Below are 20,378 nucleotides of genomic sequence, written 5' to 3' on the forward strand. Positions count from 1 at the left end.
CTCCAGTCCAGTGTTTCAGTCCTGTGTCCTCCAGTCCGGGGGACCAGTCCAGTGTGCTCCAGTCCAGTGTGTTCCGGTCCGGTGTGTGTTCCAGTCCGGGGGATTGCAGTCCAGTGTTCCAGTCCTGTGTCCTCCAGTCCGGGGGATTCCAGTCCATGTGTTCCGGTTCGCTGGGCAGTGCCTGCAGTCCCTGCCGGTGTGCTTACCCAGTGTTGGTTGGTGGGTTTTGCCTGCTGCTGTCACTCCTCGTCAGCAGCCCAAGGGCTCACGTTTGCTCCAGAGCCCAGCCCCGCGGGCTCTGAACCTGAGAACCTGACAGTTGGAGATGGTGAATGGCGAGGACCTAGGGCTGCAACAGCAGATGCCGGGACCTGAAGGAGCTGTTACTCATCCGGAGAAAAGAACGGAGGTGACATTAGAGGCGATTTGGGGAAAGCTGGAAAGTATGGACGTTACTTTACAGAAATCTTCAGGTGATGTACACACTTTGAACAATAAGTTTGAAGAATTAAAAATGACTGTTGAATCTGTGAAACGTGATATGCTTGAACAGGTAGCTTCAATAAAAAAGATGTTGATTTGTTTAAAGAATTTAAAAACACTGTCATTAAAGACAATACTGAAATACGGAGAAGAATTGAGCAGATGGAAAATTACAATCATCGCTTAAATTTACGCCTCTTAAATTTTCCTAAATTACTGGGGGTAACACCAGTAGAAATTTTTCATAGGTATCTGAATGAAATATTGAAGATTCCTCTTGACGCTATCCCACCAGTTATTAAATTATACTATATACCTAAAATTAGAGGTGAAATGGGAGAAGTTGGTAATACCTCGCTTGATTTACAAAATATATCAGAAATATTAGAACAATCCTCAGAAAAAATAACAGAGAGAACCAGATTGTTAGTTTCCTTAGTGTTTGAGCAGGATTTCAACACAATTTTAAGGCTTTACTTTAGGAATTTTTCTACTCAATTTTGTGGAGCCAAAGTGTGGATCTTCCCAGATGTGACCAAACAAACCAAATTGAAAAGAAAATCCTTCTTAGCATTGAAAAAGAGGACAATTGATACTGGGGGAACTTTTTTCTTGGCATATCCATGCAAATGCATGGTTAAACTGGATCAAACAAAATATACTTTCTATGCACCGGAACAACTTAAATCGTTTCTAGATTCCAAACAATTGAAATAATGTTAATGTAAATTTGGAGGTCTGTCAGCCTTGTTTATTGAATCTTTTTCTTGTTTGATAACTTCTCAGATTTCATAACTCCCCCTCACATTTAGAGGTCTAAGAAAGTGTAAATTTATTTTTCTTTTCTAGTTTGAAAGTTCATATGCTCAACAGTTAAATTGTTCCTTATTATCAAATTTTAATTTGAATATGACTATGTGATTATCATTGAGAATGCTATTTGTATTTTCGCTGTGTTGCTGATTACAAGTTTAATGCTTGTAAAATTTTGTTAAAAATTTATAAATAATGGGGGGAAAAGTTGTTTTTTGAGGGTGGGAGGGGGTTAGTGACCATTGGGGGAGTCAAGGGAGGTTATCCCTGATTCCCTCCGGTGGTCATCTGGTCAGTTTGGGCACTTTTTTGAGGCTTGGTCGTGAAAAAAATGGACCAAGTAAAGTCGGCCAAGTGCTCGTCAGGGACGCCCTTCTTTTTTCCATTATCAGCTGAGGACACCCATCTCTTAATCACGCCCCAGTCCTGTCTTCGCTATGGTGCCGACATGCCCCCATGAACTTTGGTCATCCCCGTGACGGAAAGCAGTTGGGAACGCCCAAAATCGGCTTTCGATTATGCCAATTTGGGCGACCCTGAGAGAAGGATGCCCATCTCCCAATTTGTGTCGAAAGATGGGTGCCCTTCTCTTTCAATAAGGCCCTTGATAATATACTACATTACAAACCACCTTATAATTGAAAGAGAAAAACGCCTAGATTTCGACCCAAAAGGACAGCCTTTTACCCACTGCAGTAAAATGGGGCCTTGGCGCGTGTCAAAAACAGACCAAATACTAGCAGAACTCGAGACTTCCTAACCTGGATGCCTTAATTTCAATCTGTATGTCCTTTCAAAAATGTTGCTCTATATAGTTTTTTGAAATATGGTGACCATAATTTCACACAATATTTAAGGTCTGATCACAGCATAGAGCAATTCAGAGGCAATATGATATTCTTTGGTTTACTTTCTATTCATTTTGTAATAATTCCTAATATTTAGTTTGCTTTTTTGGCAGCTGCAAGACACTGAGCAGAAGATTTCAATGTGCTATGATGACACTTATGTTGGATTATTTGTAGTAAATAATTAGCAGATTTTATACACACAGCTTCAGCTTTAGAAATGTTAATTTCTTTCTTCATCTCTCTCATACACCCCTGAATAATTCACTGCTGAGTCACTTTAAAGTTGAAGTAACAAAACATCTGTTTACTCACAGTTTGTAGTTAGATTATAATCAGACAGGCTTATATATACATAATACTATACATTTGGATTATCAGCTCTTTCCATGTGCTTAGATGGTAATGGATGCTCACACCACCATAGATTCTCTCAGGTTAGGAGAGAACATGAGCTCCATGTGCTGTGCCTAACCCCCACAGGAAGTTGCATGGGTGTGACCTCTCTAAGCAATTTACATCAGAGGTCACAGAGTAATCACAGAGAAAAAATTGGTGACAGGCAATGCATGTAAAATACAATACATTATTCCAACAAACCCCTTCTCATGCATAACTGTCATGCAATTATTAATTCACACAAAGTCCAAGCTTTATACGCAGATTCTCAAAACGTTCTCTGGGTAACGGTTTGGTCATGATGTCAGCTGTCATTTCACTGGTGTGACAATAGAGTAGACTGATGACCCCTTCTTTCGCCAGCTCTCGCACGTTGTGGTATTTCGTTGCGATGTGCTTGGTGCGTGACTGAACCTTGTCATTCTGTGACAGTCGGATGCAGCTCTGATTATCTTCCATTATCTGGATTGGTCTCTGCTCAGCTATTCCAAAATCCAGCAAAAGTTTTTCAATCCACATCAGTTCTCTGCATGCTTCCGATACGGCCACATATTCAGCTTCTGTAGAAGACAGACTCACAATACTTTGTTTATGACTGGCCCATGAAATTTGTACATTTCCATACATAAACACATATCCACTTGTGGATTTATAATCAGAATGATCCCCTGCCCAATCTGAATCACAGTAACATATTAGTTTTGGATTACTATTGGCTGAAATCTTTAATTTACAATCAATGGTACCTTTTAAATACCTTACCATCCTTTTAACTGCAGTCCAATCTGATTTGGTAGGTGAGCTGACCCTTCTGCTCAAAATTCCTACTGCATTTGCTATATCAGCCCTGTATGTGGTAGTCAGATATAAAAGCTTACCTATGGCTGATCTATATTGGATGTTATCTGGTAAAGGTTCTCTTACTGTTTCATCCTTCAGAAAATCAGTGATCATGGGAGTGCTTACAACTTGGGCATCTTGCATACCTAAACTTTCAATAAGCTCATTTATTTTCTGCTTCTGGCTTAGAAGATAAGAACCATCATTTTGTTTCTCAATTTCTATACCAAGATAGTATGACACATTACCAAGTTCTTTTATCTCAACATTCTGGTTTAAATATTTTACAATGTCCTTGTACTCTTGCTCACTTTCGCTTGCAATGAGCAGATCATCAACAAAAGCTAAAATGTATGCATATTGTCCATTTCTGCACCTAGTGTACAAGCATTTATCTGCTTCACCTTGCTTAAATCCTAAATTTGTCAATATTTCATGCAATTTGTCATTCCAACATTTTGCACTTTGCTTTAATCCATAAAGACCTTTGTTTAATTTACACACTAGCTGTCTTTGTTTTGTATTTATGAAACCTGTTGGCTGTTCCATGTACAAGTCTTCAGTTATATCTCCATGAAGAAATGCTGTTTTCACATCAATGTGGTTGACTTGCATGCCTTTTGAGACTGCAATGCTCAGAAGTGTTCTAATTGTCGTGTGTTTCACTACAGGTGCAAACACTTCATCAAAATCTTCTCCATATTTTTGAAGATATCCCTTTGCGACTAATCTGGCTTTATACCTTTCCACTTTTCCTTGTGCATTCCTTTTTAACTTGAATACCCATTTGCATCCTATAGCTTTCTTGCCAGGAGGTAATTTTGTAAGAATCCAAGTATTATTTTTATCCAATGCATCAATTTCTTCTTGTGCAGCTTTACGCCATTCAGCAGCTTCTTCTGCTGGCATTTTCTCAATCTCATCCCATGTTAAGGGCTCTTGAGCTTCTGCTGACTTTGTTAGGTAAGACAGTCTTGGGGGTGGAACACCTTTGTTTTCCCTGGATGAGCGTCTGACAACAGGTTGGTCTGACCTTTCCGCATCCTCTAAATCTGAGAGTCCTTCTCCAATTGATTCCCCTTCTCCAACTGTACTGTCTCCTGCGATGATCCTTTCTGTGTCTGCTTCCTCTGCCTGTTCCTCGTTAGATACAGATGAGTTGCTTTCAGACATCTGCCTTGGTATGGCATTTATATGCACTGGCATGTCTATTATGGTTCTAGTTTCATATTCTGGATGATAAGGCTCATCTGGGATAATCCAGCCTTTATCAACCCTTTTGTTTTCATCAAAATATGTAACATGTCTTATGCCAACAATGCCAGTTTTCAGATTCAAAATTCTATATCCTTTGTGTCCTGGAGCATAGCCAACTAAAATGCCCCTTTCTGTTGTGGAATCCAGCTTATGCCTTCTTTGCTTTGGTACATGAGCATATGCTGTACTTCCAAATGTTCTTATGTGTGACAGGTTTGGCTTCCTACCATGCCATGTCTCATGTGGTGTGCGCTCAGCGCCTTTAGTTGGCATTCTGTTTTGTAGGTACACTGCTGTGAGAATGGCTTCCCCCCATAGTCTTTTAGGGAGATTGCTATCTGACAGCATACATCTGGTCATTTCCACAAGTGACCTAAATTTTCTCTCTGCAACAGAATTTTGCTCTGGTGTATAAGCTACTGTTGTGATATGCTGAATGCCTTCTTGTTCTAGAAATGTGCGCATGCTTTGTGAAGTGAACTCACCACCATTGTCGGTCTGAAGAACCTTTGGTTTTCTTTCAAATTTATTGCTCACCATGGCTACGTATTTCTTCAGCATGTCTGTGACTTGACTTTTTTCTTTCAGCAAATAGGCCACACAGTATCTAGAGAAATCATCCAAGAATATTAGCACAAATCTGTTATTTCCCAATGATGGGATATTAAACGGTCCACATAAGTCACTGTGTATTAAGTCCAGCACTTTATTACTCCTATTTCCTGTGTATGCAGGAAATGAGGGTCTCACACCTTTTTGAGTAACACAGTCTATGCATTTCTCCATTTTACCAGCATCTGCACTTATCTGAATGCCAGTGGCTAGTTGCCCACTGTGAAGATCCTGGATCACCTTAAAATCACGATGTCCCAGGCGGCGGTGCCAGATTTCCAGACTACATTTACCATCATTCTTCCTTACTTGCGCCAGATGTGAGGCTTCACCTGAAATGCTCAGTTTATAAACATCATTATGCATAAAAGCTTCAGCATACACTTCATCATTTTTAGAGATTGTGCACTTACTGTTTTCAAAATGAATCACAAATCCCTTCTTATCTAATGTAGATACACTAAGCATATTGCAAACTGCTTGGGGAATATACAAGACATCACTTACAGGAATTTCTTTAACTTCATTAGACACTTTGCATTTTAAGAATCCAATGCCTTTTGCTTGGATCTTAGCAGTCCCTGCGTTTGCAGTTTTAAGAATACCTTCTTCTGGACTCATTTCCTGAAAGAAATCCTTAGAATTGGTTAAATGGCATGTGCTCCCCGAATCCAAAATCCAAGTACTTTCATTTGAATTATTATTTACCATAGTCAAAGATTTTTCTGCCATTAGAAAGCCCTTATGTTTATCATTGTCTTTCATACATTTCCTGCTTGGAAAATTCTTTAGTTCCATTGGCTTAGGTGAGCTAGAGGGAGTGTTTTGTGTTTCCTTACACCATTTAGATACATGTCCCTCCTTTCCACATGAGTAGCAAATCAACTTGCCCTTGGGTGGAGTTTTCCCATAGCTCCGCCTTCCTCTGTTCTTTGCCAAGAAATTTGTTTCATTTCTCTCTGACTTGCTTTGAGAACACATCTCCTCAGAATCATTTATTATGCATTCCTGCCTTAGTTTTGATGCTGCCTGTTCAAAAGATTGCCCTTCAATGGCTTCATTTACAGACCTAAAAACATCAAACTTCTTTGATAGTGAGGTAAAAAGAAATGCTCTTTTCAATGCATCACACATGGGAATTCCAGAAAGTTCTAACTTTTGAAATGAAGACATAAGATGCATAATGTGATCATTACACTTACTTTTATCCCTTAATTTGGTCTCATTCAACTCTGCCAACCAAATTGGTTGCTGTTTTGCATATGTAGTTGCATACATAGTTCTCAGTTTATATAAAATTTCATTTGCTGTATCTTTTGCCTCCACTAATATGGCTTGTTTCTCTGAGAGAGCTTCCAAAAATATGCACTTCACATAATAGTTTGCATTGTCCCATTCAGCCATATTTTCAGCTGTTCTGTTTTGGTCTAAGCATATATTTAATTTCTTTGCTTGAAGGAGACATATGAATCTTAGTTCCCACTGCTGATAATTAAATTCAGTTAATTTAGGCACCTTGAGAGAGTAGAAAAATGGTGAATTTCCTCCCTCAGCCATTTTCTTAGCCTTCTGTTTGGTGTGTGGGGGGGAGAGAGAGACAGACTGAATCTTTCTTTTAAAACTTAAGAGAAAAATGTGGCTTTTTTACTGCCTGGTAATATTTCTCTTCTTTTTCAATTCCTGGCCCTGGGCCCATAACCCTTTTGTTGGATTATTTGTAGTAAATAATTAGCAGATTTTATACACACAGCTTCAGCTTTAGAAATGTTAATTTCTTTCTTCATCTCTCTCATACACCCCTGAATAATTCACTGCTGAGTCACTTTAAAGTTGAAGTAACAAAACATCTGTTTACTCACAGTTTGTAGTTAGATTATAATCAGACAGGCTTATATATACATAATACTATACATTTGGATTATCAGCTCTTTCCATGTGCTTAGATGGTAATGGATGCTCACACCACCATAGATTCTCTCAGGTTAGGAGAGAACATGAGCTCCATGTGCTGTGCCTAACCCCCACAGGAAGTTGCATGGGTGTGACCTCTCTAAGCAATTTACATCAGAGGTCACAGAGTAATCACAGAGAAAAAATTGGTGACAGGCAATGCATGTAAAATACAATACATTATTCCAACAACTTAGAGGTCCTTTAACTAAGCTGAGGTAAAAAGTTGTCTTACCGTGCTTTTACATAGTTTTCTTTTTCTATTAATGACTATGCACTAATGTTACTCAAAAAAATGTTGTTACTGGTAATACATTCATAGAACATGCAAAAACGTTTATTCATACTGTGATTTAACAGCTTTGAATAATTTTGTGTCATCTGCAAAATTAATCACCTGACTCAATATTTCAAATATCAAACATCTGCACCAATCACCAAAGTGTCCTATTAATTGGTGACATAAACTTGCACTTAGAAAAACAAAATGACACAAACACCAGAACACTAATGAATTTCATAAACCAATGGAACTTCACAACAGCACAAGGATTCCCATCACACACCAATTAGACATACTAGCCCACAGATTCTCAATGAGTAACAGCCACATATTAACAAAGCACACATGGGAAGATCCCACAATACCCTTATTTTGGATTGTGAACCCTCCAGAAGCACCTAAAAATCTTACTTTATCTAACTACACCACTACAAAAGCCCTCAGGTCTGCAAGTATCTTATATCTATAGATACAGTTGGCATTTTCTCAGGTTTTTGGAAGGGTCACAATTTCCACCACAATGTACTAGTTAGAGTGGGAAATGGACATGGGTCCCTTTCATGATAATCCTTTAGATTGTAAGCTCCTTTGAGCAGGGACCATCCTTATTTGTTCATTTGTACAGTGCTGCGTAACCCTAGCAGCACTCTAGAAATGTTAAGTAGTAGTAATAGTTCTCTACAATCCACTGCACTGACCACTAGCCTACTCTACTTGCAGCTCTAATAAGAATGGCTATAATATCAAAAGCTGTCACAGAGCCTGGTATATACTGTCAATGTCACACCTTTGGGGTGTGGGAGGGGAGTCAATGACAACTGAGGAATTAAGGGGGGTTGTGCCTTAATCCTTCCAGTAATTAGCTAGTCAGTTAGGACACCTTTTTGTGTCTTAGTCATGACTGAAACAGGTCCAGATACAAACATCCCATTTTTTCCCCTAAACATTTTATCTTTTTTCCATTATCCAGGGAAAGCATTCAAATTCTGGGCTCACCCAAATCCTGGCCAAATCGCTCCCCACAACACACTTCCTTGCAATTTAGATCAACTGAGGAGAAATCCATCTCAAATTTGAGTTTCAAAAGACGCAACTTGAACGTTTTCCTGTGAAAAATGTCCATTTGTTGCTTTGTGCCACTTTTGAGACAAATTTCTCTTTTGAAAATGACCACCATAGTATCTTATCTCAGGATACTGAGGTTGCCCAGAGAGACCCTAGTGGAGCCATTCCCAACCCAGTCCACGGAACATACATAGTCCCATCAGGTTTTCAGGATAACCACAATGAATATGCATGAGATAGATTTGTATGCACCGCCTCAACTGCATACAAATCTAACTCATGAATATTCATTGTGGATATCTTGAAAACCTGATGGGACTAGATGTGCCCTGAGGACTGAGTTGGGAATGGCTGCCCTAATGGGTCCTTCAAAGGATGTGCTCAATAGGCTGCTGGAGACAGGGGAAGCTCCTCAGGGTTGAAGAAAGACTGATGTGGTCCTTCCTCATAAAAGTGAAAACAGAGAAGTGGTGGGAAACCACAGGCCAGCAAGCCCCATTCCATTAGCAGGAAAGACGATGGAAAAATATTTGAAGGAAAGGACAGAGCCAAGGCAACACGGTTTTATGAATTTCTGAGCTAAACAAATTCTGCAAAAATGTGTCGGAAAAAAATCATTAAAGAAGAGAAAGCCTCTTAACTGAATACAAAAAAATAATTCTTGATCTGCTTTCTATTGTATGTCAGTTTCATCATTTGGCTTTTTACTGTGTATGTTGATTTATAATCTGCCTAGTTGTAGGCAGAATAGAAAATTTTAAATAAAGAAATAATAAATGTGAAAGATGCTATTTTTAGTCGCTGTTAGAAAGCACTGACACTAAAGTGGATGACATTTTGATATACCATCTTTCTGTGGTTACAATCAAAGCAGTTTACATATTATATGTAGGTACTTATTTTGTACCTGGGGCAATGTAGGCTTAAGGTACTTGTACCGCCACTTTGCCGCTTGTCATTTCAGCACTACCACCAGCCCACTGCGGGATCCGGCAGTAGTACTGCCACCACCGTGCACCATTTCTGGCGTTAAGGATATTAATTTTTTTTTTCGGCACTGGCGCCTTACCTGGTGGTAATCGGGCAGCGCCATGCACTGCTCAGTTACCACCGGGTTAGTGCGGGATCCTTACCGCCTCCTAAATAGATGCTGTTAAGAGCTCCCCCCAGAAATGGCCACATGGCAAGTGTGCACTTACCGCATAGCCATTTCCTTTTTTTGTTTTTTTACCCACTGCAGTAAAAGGGGCCTCAGTACATGGCAAATCCATGCACTGACGTTACCAAAGGGTCCTTTCACCACAGCTTGGTATAAGTGTCCCTAAGCAACTTGGCCAGAAGCTGCAGTAGGAATCAAACCTGACTCCCCAGGTTTTTGGGCCACTGCACTAACCATTAGGCTAGTCCTCCACTAAAAGGGTATCCAAATTTTGCACCTGCCATATTTATTCTTTTCTTGAATCTGTTAGTAACTGAAAATAAACAGTGACTAAATTGTGCAGAAAGATGTCATCTTTATCTTTAAACATAAAATTTGACCTGGGATGCCCAAATTTTTGACAGGCTGCCAAGCTTTCCTGTACCATATAAACATATTGAGATGGATGTCAGTAAAGAAAAGAGGTAAACATGTATATTGTGAGGAATGGGTTAATAAGCAGAAGCGGCAGGGGAGAAAAGGTGCTCTTCTTCCATGTAGGGAGGAAAAGGGGAAAGAGGGGGACTACAGAAACTACCGATCCCAGAAGGCCGAGCAGGGCCGAGGTAGGGAGGAGAGGGGAAACTACAAGTCCCAGGAGCCTGAGTTGAGGAGGAAACAGGAGGGGGAGGACTTTCCTTCGCAGGGCAGCCAGGGGGAGGAGGCTGATTGGGAAATGAGGTCTGAGGAAGGGAATGAGGAACACCTGCTGGGGGAGGGAGGGACCGAGCATATGGACTGGCAAGTGGGAGAAGAGAGTGGGGGGCAAGAGGAGATGGATATCTCAGCTTTTGCTCGTGGCCAGAGGGGAACTGAAGGAAAGTAAGTCCTGGAAAACACACTGTATGAGTTCTAGACCTGGGCGGGAGGTTGTCAGGAGTGAGTGCTGACAAATGAGGGAGGTGGGTCTCTAGGTTTAGCTGAGAAGAAATTGCTAAACCTAGGGGAATTCAGACAGCAGTGAGAAAGTTTGGAACTGGATAGCATTTGAACTTGAAAGCTGAACTTTGTTTTAGAACTCTGTAGTGGGTTGAGAAATGAACTGAAGGTGCCTGTGCCAGGAACAGGACCAGTATGGAGGCATTTTTGCTTGGTAGCCTGGCTGAAGAGAAGCCAGGGAGCAGATAGGCTTGGTTGCTGGCCTAAAACTGTGAAGGCTTGGTCTGCTCAAAAGTAGATGACGGCCTCACCCTGAGGAAAAGAACTCAGGACCTGCAGAACCCGGGCGGGTCATCAAAAAAGGGGGGGGAAGTCCTGGTGGACGGAACTGTTTCTTGGGGATACACAAAGAGCCGTATCTTTTCCAGTGGCCAGCCGGGCCTGAAACTAATGGGCTCACTGCTGGACAGAGTGAACCTAGCAGAGGAAGCATGATCTGTGTTTGAATAACAACTAGGAGGAATACTAACTGTGCGGAGGTGGTTCCCGGAGCGGAGCAAGGAGGGGACAACACCTCGAGGGGTCGACTGGTTATCAATCTGACAAGTGGTGGCAGTGGTGGGATCGATCGAGCCCAGGTTCCAGTGAGCCGAAAGCGGACGCGGAGGCTGCACCGGGATTCACACCCGAGAGCTGGGGAGCTTAAACCCAAAAGCTGACAAACCTCCAGCTTCTGGTGGAAGGTCAAGGTGGTCAGGATGGATCCGAAGGAGATGTTTGCCTTTATGACGCACCAATTCCAAAAACAACAAGAGATGGCACATAAACTTATGGAGGAGTCGTTGGCGGCTTCCAGAGCTCAGCAGCAACCACTTTTGGACCTGTTTCAGGAATTCCTGCGAGCCGGAGGAAGAGTGCCGGGGCCTGGCGAGAGTGGTGCAACTTTTCGGGGCGAAGGGCCAGCTGGACTGGTAGGGCATGCGGGGGTGAACTGGCTTCTGTGGGGAAAGTTGACTGATGCTGATAATATTGAAGATTATCTGGGGGCTTTTGAGAGGGTGGCGGTGGCCGCGGGGTGGCCGCAGGAGCAATGGACAATAAGGCTAGCTCCTGCGCTGTCTGGGGAGGCTTTAGCTGCTTTTCGGGCCCTACCTACTGGACATATAACAGATTACCCAAGGCTGAAAGCAGCTATTTTGGACAGGTTTGGACTAAGCAAACAGGCATACAGGAGGAGGTTTCGGGAATTCAAGTGGGTGGAAGGGGAAACTCCAAGGGTGCTGGCTCAGAAATTAAGAGATTTGGCGGGGAAATGGTTAGAGCCAGAACAACGGTCAATGCAGCAAATAATGGAAGAGCTAGTTCTGGAACAGTTCTTGGAGTCCTTGCCCAGGGGTCTTCAAGTAGATTTAATTAAAAGGGGCTGTGGAACCCTTGAGGAGGCAATTCAGAGTATGGATTGCTTCCTAGAGTCACAGCATTGTGCTCGCAAAGTGGCCCAGCAAGGGGGGGGGTTGGGTAGTCCTAAGCTGAGTAAGGTACCTGAAGTAAAGGCCCCGAGGAGTTGGGAGGGAAGTAAGGTGGACGAGAGAATGTGTTATCGTTGTGGGAGGAAGGGCCATGTGAGGAGAGACTGTGTGGTTAAATTGCAATTGGTGGCCGGCGGGAGGAGGGTTGGCGGGCATGAGTTCTGCCAACAGGTCGAAGTGATGGGGGTGGAGGTGGAAGGACTGTTGGACTCAGGAGCGGATCAAACAATGCTGGCCCAGTCCTTGTGGGAACAGATCATGGTGAAGGGAGCGGGAAGAGTGGGGAGGAGGGGACAGGAGGTCACGATACAATGTGTGCATGGGGCTGCTAGTAGATACCCGCTGCGGCATGTTAGGATAGTAGGTCCTTTGGGAGCGCATTGGGTCTGGGCGGCGGTTCTGCCTAGGTTGCCGCAAGCCCTTATTTTGGGAAGGGATTGGCCCCCATTTTCGGAGTATTTAAGAGAGAGAGAAGGTTTAGTGGTTACCCGGGCACAGCGGAAGGGGGAGGCGGGGCAGGAGCAGTCTTTATCCCATATATTTCCTTTTCAGATGGAGGTATTGGGTGACCCGGGGAAAACCAGAGATACCGGGGGGCATAAGAAGACAGTTCAGCGTCAGAGAGCTCTATCTATGAAAGAACTGGAGCAGGAGACTGATTTCCCTGATGAGGCAGGGGAGGTAAGGGAGCAGTTCCCTTCTTTTGAGAGGGAGCAGCGGGCAGATCCCACTCTGCAGTATGCCTGGGAGCGAGTAAGGGATGGGGGCAGAGGGGCTCAGGGCCCAGGTTTTGTGGTAGACAAGGGACTTCTTTTCCGCGAACCTGCGGGGGAGGGGATGGGGGACGTACGGAGGCAGTTAGTAGTGCCCCGGGGGTTTCGGAACCTACTGTTACGGTTGGCTCATGATCACCCTCTGGGGGGGCATAAAGGAGCCCAGAATACTGTCTCCCAGTTGTTAAGACGCTTTTATTGGCCGGGTATATATAAAGAGGTTGAAAAATATTGTGAGTCTTGTCCTTTATGTCAGAAGGTATCCGAACAGGGTCCAGGGAGGGTTCCTTTACATCCATTGCCCCGAATAGGGACTCCTCTGGGGCGGATTGCGATGGATATAATTGGACCTATTCAAAAATCTACACGGGGGTTCTCTTATATTTTAGTGATTATGGATATGGCAACTCGTTTCCCTTGGGCAATTCCTTTATGTAGCATTTCTGCTAAAGTCATTGCTGCAGAACTGATTCACATTTTCTGTGAAGTCGGGTTCCCTCGGGAGGTGCTCACTGATAGGGGGTCCAATTTTAGATCGCGGGCACTGGCCCAGGTATGGGAGGCCTTCGGTATTGTCCACATTTGCACTGCTGCATATCATCCTCAGACCAATGGACTGGTAGAAAGATTTAATAAGACCCTGAAGACCCTGCTTAGGAAGGGATTGGGCTGTAGCTTAGATAAATGGGATCAATTACTGCCGTTTGTTCTGTATGTAACGAGGGAGTGCGTCCAGGCCTCCCTAGGGGTGTCCCCATTCGAGTTGTTCTTTGGTCGAGCCCCAAGGGGAGTCTTGGATATAGTGAAGGAGCGTTGGGTACCCCCAGAGCTAGAAGATAACACAGTAGTATCTTACCTGCATGATTTAAAGGGGCGGTTGAGGCGGTTGGGGGTCTACTCTAGAGACAAATTGCAGGCCGCGCAGCAATATCAGAAGGCTGCATATGATAAAAAAGCCCAGGAAAGGGAGGTGGGAATAGGGGATAAAGTGTTGATTATGGTCTCAGATAATCCGCACAAATTTAGTGGTAACTGGAGAGGACCTATGACGGTAATCAGGCGGTTGGGGCCAGTTACTTATGAGGTGAGGAATGAGCAGGGAAGAAAGCAGACTTATCATATCAATTTGATAAAACCGTGGCATGCCAGAGAGGTATGTTGGGCCACTGCAGAGGACTTAGCGGAGGAGGATCTAGGTCCCCAGATATCCGAGATGGATGACCAGGGGGAGTTGCAGGTAGGAGGGGCGTTAGACGGGCACCAAAAGGAGCAAATAAGGGCTCTTTTGGGGGAATTTGAGGATGTGCTGACCCCTTTCCCAGGGGAAACGCCTCTGATTATGCATGATATACGTACGGGGGAAGGGAAGGTGGTAAGGCAGAGGCCACATAGCTTGTCGCCCCTAAAGCAACAGGAGGTGAATCGGCAGTTAGGGAAATGTTGAAGTTTGGGGTGATTGAGGAATCCCACAGCCCCTGGGCAAGCCCGGTCGTGCTAGTGCCCAAGTCTGACGGAACATGGCGTTTTTGTATTGATTTCCGCCAAGTTAATGCCCTCTCCGTTCCGGATGCGTATCCGATGCCGAGGATAGAAGAATTGCTGGATAGGCTAGGGACAGCCCGGTTTTTGTCAACTCTGGACTTGACAAAAGGCTATTGGCAGATTCCACTCTCTGCTGAAGCCAGGCCGAAAACAGCATTTTGTACGCCTCTCGGCCTGTTTCAGTTCAAGCAGATGCCATTTGGCTTGAATTCCGCTGCGGCATCCTGTCAACGCCTGTTAGATCAGGTGTTGAGACCTCATCAGGCTTATGCAGCGGCCTATCTAGATGATGTTATCATTCATAGCCAGGACTGGAAGTCACATCTGTGTCAGGTGGGGAAGGTCCTGAAGGCTTTCCGGGACGCAGGGCTGACTCTTAACCCCCAGAAATGTTATTTTGCTCAGAGGGAGGTGGAATATTTGGGCTATAGGGTGGGGAATGGGCAGATAAGGCCATTACAGGGTAAGGTCGAAAGTATTCAACTGTTTCCCCGCCCGGAGTCCAAGAAACTAATGAGGGGGTTTTTGGGGCTAGTGGGGTATTATCGAAGGTTCATTCCTCACTTTGCTACTTTGGCCGCTCCCTTGACCGGAATGTTAAAAAAAGATAAGCCTAATCGGTTAAGGTGGGGGGAAGCGGAGCAGGGGGCATTTGTGGCTCTTCGGCAAGCACTGTGTGAGGAACCAGTACTTAGGGCCGTGGATTTTGACAGGGAATTTATCCTGCACACGGATGCTTCTGGCACCGGGTTGGGGGCAGTGCTATCACAGGTTTACGGGGAGGAGGAACACCCGGTGTTGTATTTGAGCAGAAAGTTGCTCCCTCATGAAACGAAGTATGCAACCATTGAGAGAGAATGTCTGGCAGTAAAGTGGGCCATACAGAAATGTCAGTTTTATCTGGAGGGCCGGCCATTCAAGTTGTTTACTGACCATGCCCCTTTAAAGTGGTTAGCGCAGATGAAGGATAGCAATGCTAGGCTGACGAGGTGGTATCTGGCATTGCAACCCTTTCAATATCAGATTGAACATAGAGCAGGGAAGTTGCTACCACATGTGGACGTTTTGAGTAGGATTGCTAGCCCTGAAGGAGAAGGAAGGGGGAAGAAGCGGGCTAGCAATCACTTAAGGGGGGGGGGGGTATGTGAGGAATGGGTTAATAAGCAGAAGCGGCAGGGGAGAAAAGGTGCTCTTCTTCCATGTAGGGAGGAAAAGGGGAAAGAGGGGGACTACAGAAACTACCGATCCCAGAAGGCCGAGCAGGGCCGAGGTAGGGAGGAGAGGGGAAACTACAAGTCCCAGGAGCCTGAGTTGAGGAGGAAACAGGAGGGGGAGGACTTTCCTTCGCAGGGCAGCCAGGGGGAGGAGGCTGATTGGGAAATGAGGTCTGAGGAAGGGAATGAGGAACACCTGCTGGGGGAGGGAGGGACCGAGCATATGGACTGGCAAGTGGGAGAAGAGAGTGGGGGGCAAGAGGAGATGGATATCTCAGCTTTTGCTCGTGGCCAGAGGGGAACTGAAGGAAAGTAAGTCCTGGAAAACACACTGTATGAGTTCTAGACCTGGGCGGGAGGTTGTCAGGAGTGAGTGCTGACAAATGAGGGAGGTGGGTCTCTAGGTTTAGCTGAGAAGAAATTGCTAAACCTAGGGGAATTCAGACAGCAGTGAGAAAGTTTGGAACTGGATAGCATTTGAACTTGAAAGCTGAACTTTGTTTTAGAACTCTGTAGTGGGTTGAGAAATGAACTGAAGGTGCCTGTGCCAGGAACAGGACCAGTATGGAGGCATTTTTGCTTGGTAGCCTGGCTGAAGAGAAGCCAGGGAGCAGATAGGCTTGGTTGCTGGCCTAAAACTGTGAAGGCTTGGTCTGCTCAAAAGTAGATGACGGCCTCACCCTGAGGAAAAGAACTCAGGACCTGCAGAACCCGGGCGGGTCATCAAAAAAGGGGGGGGGAAGTCCTGGTGGACGGAACTGTTTCTTGGGGATACACAAAGAGCCGTATCTTTTCCAGTGGCCAGCCGGGCCTGAAACTAATGGGCTCACTGCTGGACAGAGTGAACCTAGCAGAGGAAGCATGATCTGTGTTTGAATAACAACTAGGAGGAATACTAACTGTGCGGAGGTGGTTCCCGGAGCGGAGCAAGGAGGGGGCAACACCTCGAGGGGTCGACTGGTTATCAATCTGACAATATATCTGAAACAAAACTGCCAAATTTGTCCTAGGCTTAATTCACTTTTATTGCATTCATACTATAATTATATATGCTGCTTTAAAACAGTAGTAGAGTCCAGAATGGCCATGCTTTGGAGACCAGCACACAACACAAAAGAATCAAGTATTTCTATAGTATGTCATAACCAACCAGCAAGAATCCAATCCATGTTTATGATTCAAGGACTGAATATTTAATATTTTAGCTGTCCATGGGGACACCACTCAATATGCATTTTACCTGTTCCAAAATCATTTTGGCTTATAAAATGATATCTTCATGAGATCAAAGAGGTTTGGATTTAAAAACATACACCCACCTCCAGAAACCAAAATATTGGATACTGCTAATTTTGTGTAGTCAACAAGAAATGGCAAATGTAGGTCACCAGATGTGTTTATGAAATAGTGAATGTCAGCCTAGGTTCATTCATTCACTACTGCAATGATTATTATCAACCCTAGGATATGGAGTCTGAGAAGTAAGCGGCTGAGGTATCTTCTGAAAAGAAAATGGTATATTGCTTGCTTGATTGACCAGACCTATTTAATATGTGAAAGCACACTATTCATATCTATTAAATTGCACAATGTTTAGTTTCATTGGAAAATATCTTTGTAGAATGGAAGGGTGGAAAAGTTCACTGGAAACCTATACTTTCATACCCAGGAATGATCTATTTACATGACTTTTTGACTTTACACAATGCTTGTGATATCTGATTTTTTTTTGTCTTCAAGTTATTCTAAGTTACTCAATAAGCTTATATCATATTTAGTAATAGCATACATTGTGATGCTATCAGTATCACTTGAGTATTGCATTTATAAAATCTTACCACTTCATGTAGGATTCCAGCAGGTTTTCATTCTCTATAAATTAGAAAAGAAAACTGATTCTGCATTTTATGCTGGAATGTGTAGTCTTTTCCCAAAATCCAGAGGAGGCCCTGTGGTGAAATGTCATCTCGAATCAGATTCTTTTTCCTTGCATGTATTTCATTAACAATCTCCTGATCCTCTGTCTATTGCAAAATCCTTGTAAATGGATTAAAAAAAAAAACAAAAAAGCAAAGTAAAACAAGGAAACCAAAAAAGATTTTTTTTAGTTTGATCATCTTGATTCTAGTTATCAGTTTTTCAACTAACTCTAGAACATGATTTCAATAAATGTAAACATAGTTGAGTAGTTAGTTTTACATTCAATGCCAGGTATTACAGTGCCAGAAAAACAATCTACACTTAAATATTCAGGTATACAAAATGAAATAAACGAGAAAAATTTAATAAATGTTAGAAAAAAATACAAAGAGATATTTTATGAATGATACAATGGACTACATTTACTAAAGCATGTTATTACATTAGACTGCACTAATTCCATTAATATGCATTATTAGTAAATAGACTCTTGCATAAAATGGGACCTGCAGTAAATGCATGTTAATGCATGATAGCAAACGGCATGCAATAATGTTTTTTTTTCTTTTTTAGTAAAACTAGCCCAATAGGTAAATTGAACCTTCTTAAAATGAATTTGTAAATGAGACTATTTTTAGATAACAACACTTGTGATATAGTACGGTAAGATAAGATCAGTGCCTCTCTTCTTTTAAATCAAGTGCATGATTATATTTTAATGATTCCAGATATTGTGATTAGAAAAAGTGAAGCCTGAGCTGTTGAAATAATCATACGTGTGATCTTTGTGCACATTATAATTTACTTCCAGAAAAAAAGGTGCAAATGATCACAAAAACCTTGTATTACCGTAAATGTTAAAGCAAAAGTACATGTATAGTTTCACTGAAGAACTGTTTTAAGGATCAAAAGTATAATCCTCATTGCTAAACTGCAATATTTTCTAATTCATTTTACTGAAATATTGAAATATAAATATCAAAATACAATGATTAAGGAACATGAAATAATTAAAATGCAACACTTTAGTAACAACTAACAAGAAAGGAAGATGCTATAATTTCAAAGTAAAAGTGATTGTCATCTCATCATAATTAAATCATAAAACATAACAAAAAATGAAATTAATCTGAATGTTAAGGTGAAGAGATGTCATTTTAAGATACTTTCCTAATGGTTTCCAAATATGAAGCACAGCATAGCAACATTTTAATACAAGTTAATGCACATTAATATGTATTAATTCAATTTAAATGCATGGGGGATATCTTTTATAAAGGTTTTCTCATCATGCAAAACTTATTATACACAAGGAAAGGGGCTTTTATAAAATTGCACTGCCAAATATATGTGTAAATGTAGGCACACATAAAGAGTGTGCTTTACTTTTACATGTCATAATGTAACCAGTGGAAGAAAATTTGTCATTTATTTAGTACCTGGCGTTTGGGGGCTGTGGGGAGGCTCTAGGCTGGATTTTGTGCCAGGAAGGAGACTTACACTGACACCTTAAAGTTTTAAAATAATCCAAAATGTATTTTGAAAGGGATTGCATGAATTTCAAGATTAGAATTCAGATGCTAGAAACTTGTACTTATTAGTCATAAGGTTTTTGAAGGGTTCCAGTTTGGGTGTTTGGAGGTTAAATTTCATAGAACGTTTCACAGGGTAAATGTTAGAGTATGTCTCTGACCTGAGTTATATGGTTTAAACCCAGAAATGAGGGTTTAATGTATTATTTTTAATGAGAAAGGTAAAATGGGATCTTGGTATGGAAATATAGTCTCAAATGGAGCCCTCTGATTGGATGCACTGCTCTTGTTAGGGTTTTGCTTGGTGACAGTTGAAGGAGTGCAACGGAAGATCCAGATAAGGGAGGACCTGTTCACTCATCTGTGTGTGTGTGTGAGGTCTGAAAGAAGGAGAGGATATTTGATAAAGTTGAATGTGACAATAAAAGAGTGTTTGAGAATAATTTAATTGAAAGGTTGGAGATATAAGAGGTTTGTACTATTATTTTGGGCTTGGGTTTGAGTTCCTTTCTGAGAGTGGAAACCTGAGTTTCACAGGTTTAATTTGATCCTTTTGATAGGGTCTATGGTAAAGAATAGTTAGTCTCTAAGAAATTTGGTATTATAAATAGGGGCTGGAAAGCATTAAACTTTCACACCTTCAGTAAGTGAAGGTAAAAGTAAAAGGTTTTGGAATGATATTATCCCTGTAGAATATCTGCTGGGTCACCAAGGTATTTACAAAGGAATTTATGGGAAGCAAATAATTTGATATTTAAAGTTTGTATTAATTAGAGAATTAAATTATCTGAGTTTCAAACAAAATAAAGTAAAGATTTATTAAGACTGAACCTCTTAGAGCTGTGAGAACTTAGTGTGGCAGTGTGAGTGAGTGATTGGTTTTGCTGTGAACCTAAAGAATTCAGCAGTCTCAAGAAAAGAAGAATTGCTCTGTTTTAGTTAGTTAGGGAAGCAAAGTAAACAGAATAATTTAGGAAACCAGAACAAAGGGAAATTTATTATGGTTTATTTTCCTCATATTAGAATACAGTTCAGGTTCTTGTATCTGGCAGGCTCACTTAGAGTTGCACACACTGCAGGGAAATAGGTTTCTTTCCTGTTATTTTCTTTAAACAACAGGTTTAGGAAGAAGAGCAAGGAAAAGCCCTCCAAGACAGATGAACTGTTGCAGGACTCCATAAAGCAGGAAGTTCAGCTAAGTACTGAAGAGAAGACAACTTAATGGAACTTTGAAATTGAGA

General features: G+C 42.2%; 1 protein-coding gene across 1 annotated transcript; it reads left to right on the top strand.

Moving 5' to 3' along the window:
• The first annotated feature begins 325 nt into the window (after window positions 1-325).
• Window positions 326-20,359, top strand: LOC115461871. Its single transcript, XM_030191931.1, has 4 exons — window positions 326-553; window positions 11,371-11,598; window positions 12,709-13,013; window positions 20,257-20,359. The coding sequence occupies exons 1-4, from the start codon at window positions 326-328 to the stop codon at window positions 20,357-20,359; spliced, it is 864 nt and encodes a 287-aa protein (XP_030047791.1).
• Window positions 20,360-20,378: the final 19 nt, after the last annotated feature.

Source organism: Microcaecilia unicolor, chromosome 2 (genome assembly GCF_901765095.1).
Source record: "Microcaecilia unicolor chromosome 2, aMicUni1.1, whole genome shotgun sequence".
NCBI classification, from domain to species: domain Eukaryota; kingdom Metazoa; phylum Chordata; class Amphibia; order Gymnophiona; family Siphonopidae; genus Microcaecilia; species Microcaecilia unicolor.

Excerpts from the sequence above, each read along its gene's own strand:
- LOC115461871 (XM_030191931.1), top strand. The coding sequence starts at position 326 with ATGGTGAATGGCGAGGACCTAGGGCTGCAACAGCAGATGCCGGGACCT. Across the intron at positions 554-11,370 it reads AACGTGATATGCTTGAACAG|GTCAAGGTGGTCAGGATGGA; the intron begins GTAGCTTCAATA and ends TTCTGGTGGAAG. Across the intron at positions 11,599-12,708 it reads GCGAAGGGCCAGCTGGACTG|ATGGAGGTATTGGGTGACCC; the intron begins GTAGGGCATGCG and ends TTTCCTTTTCAG.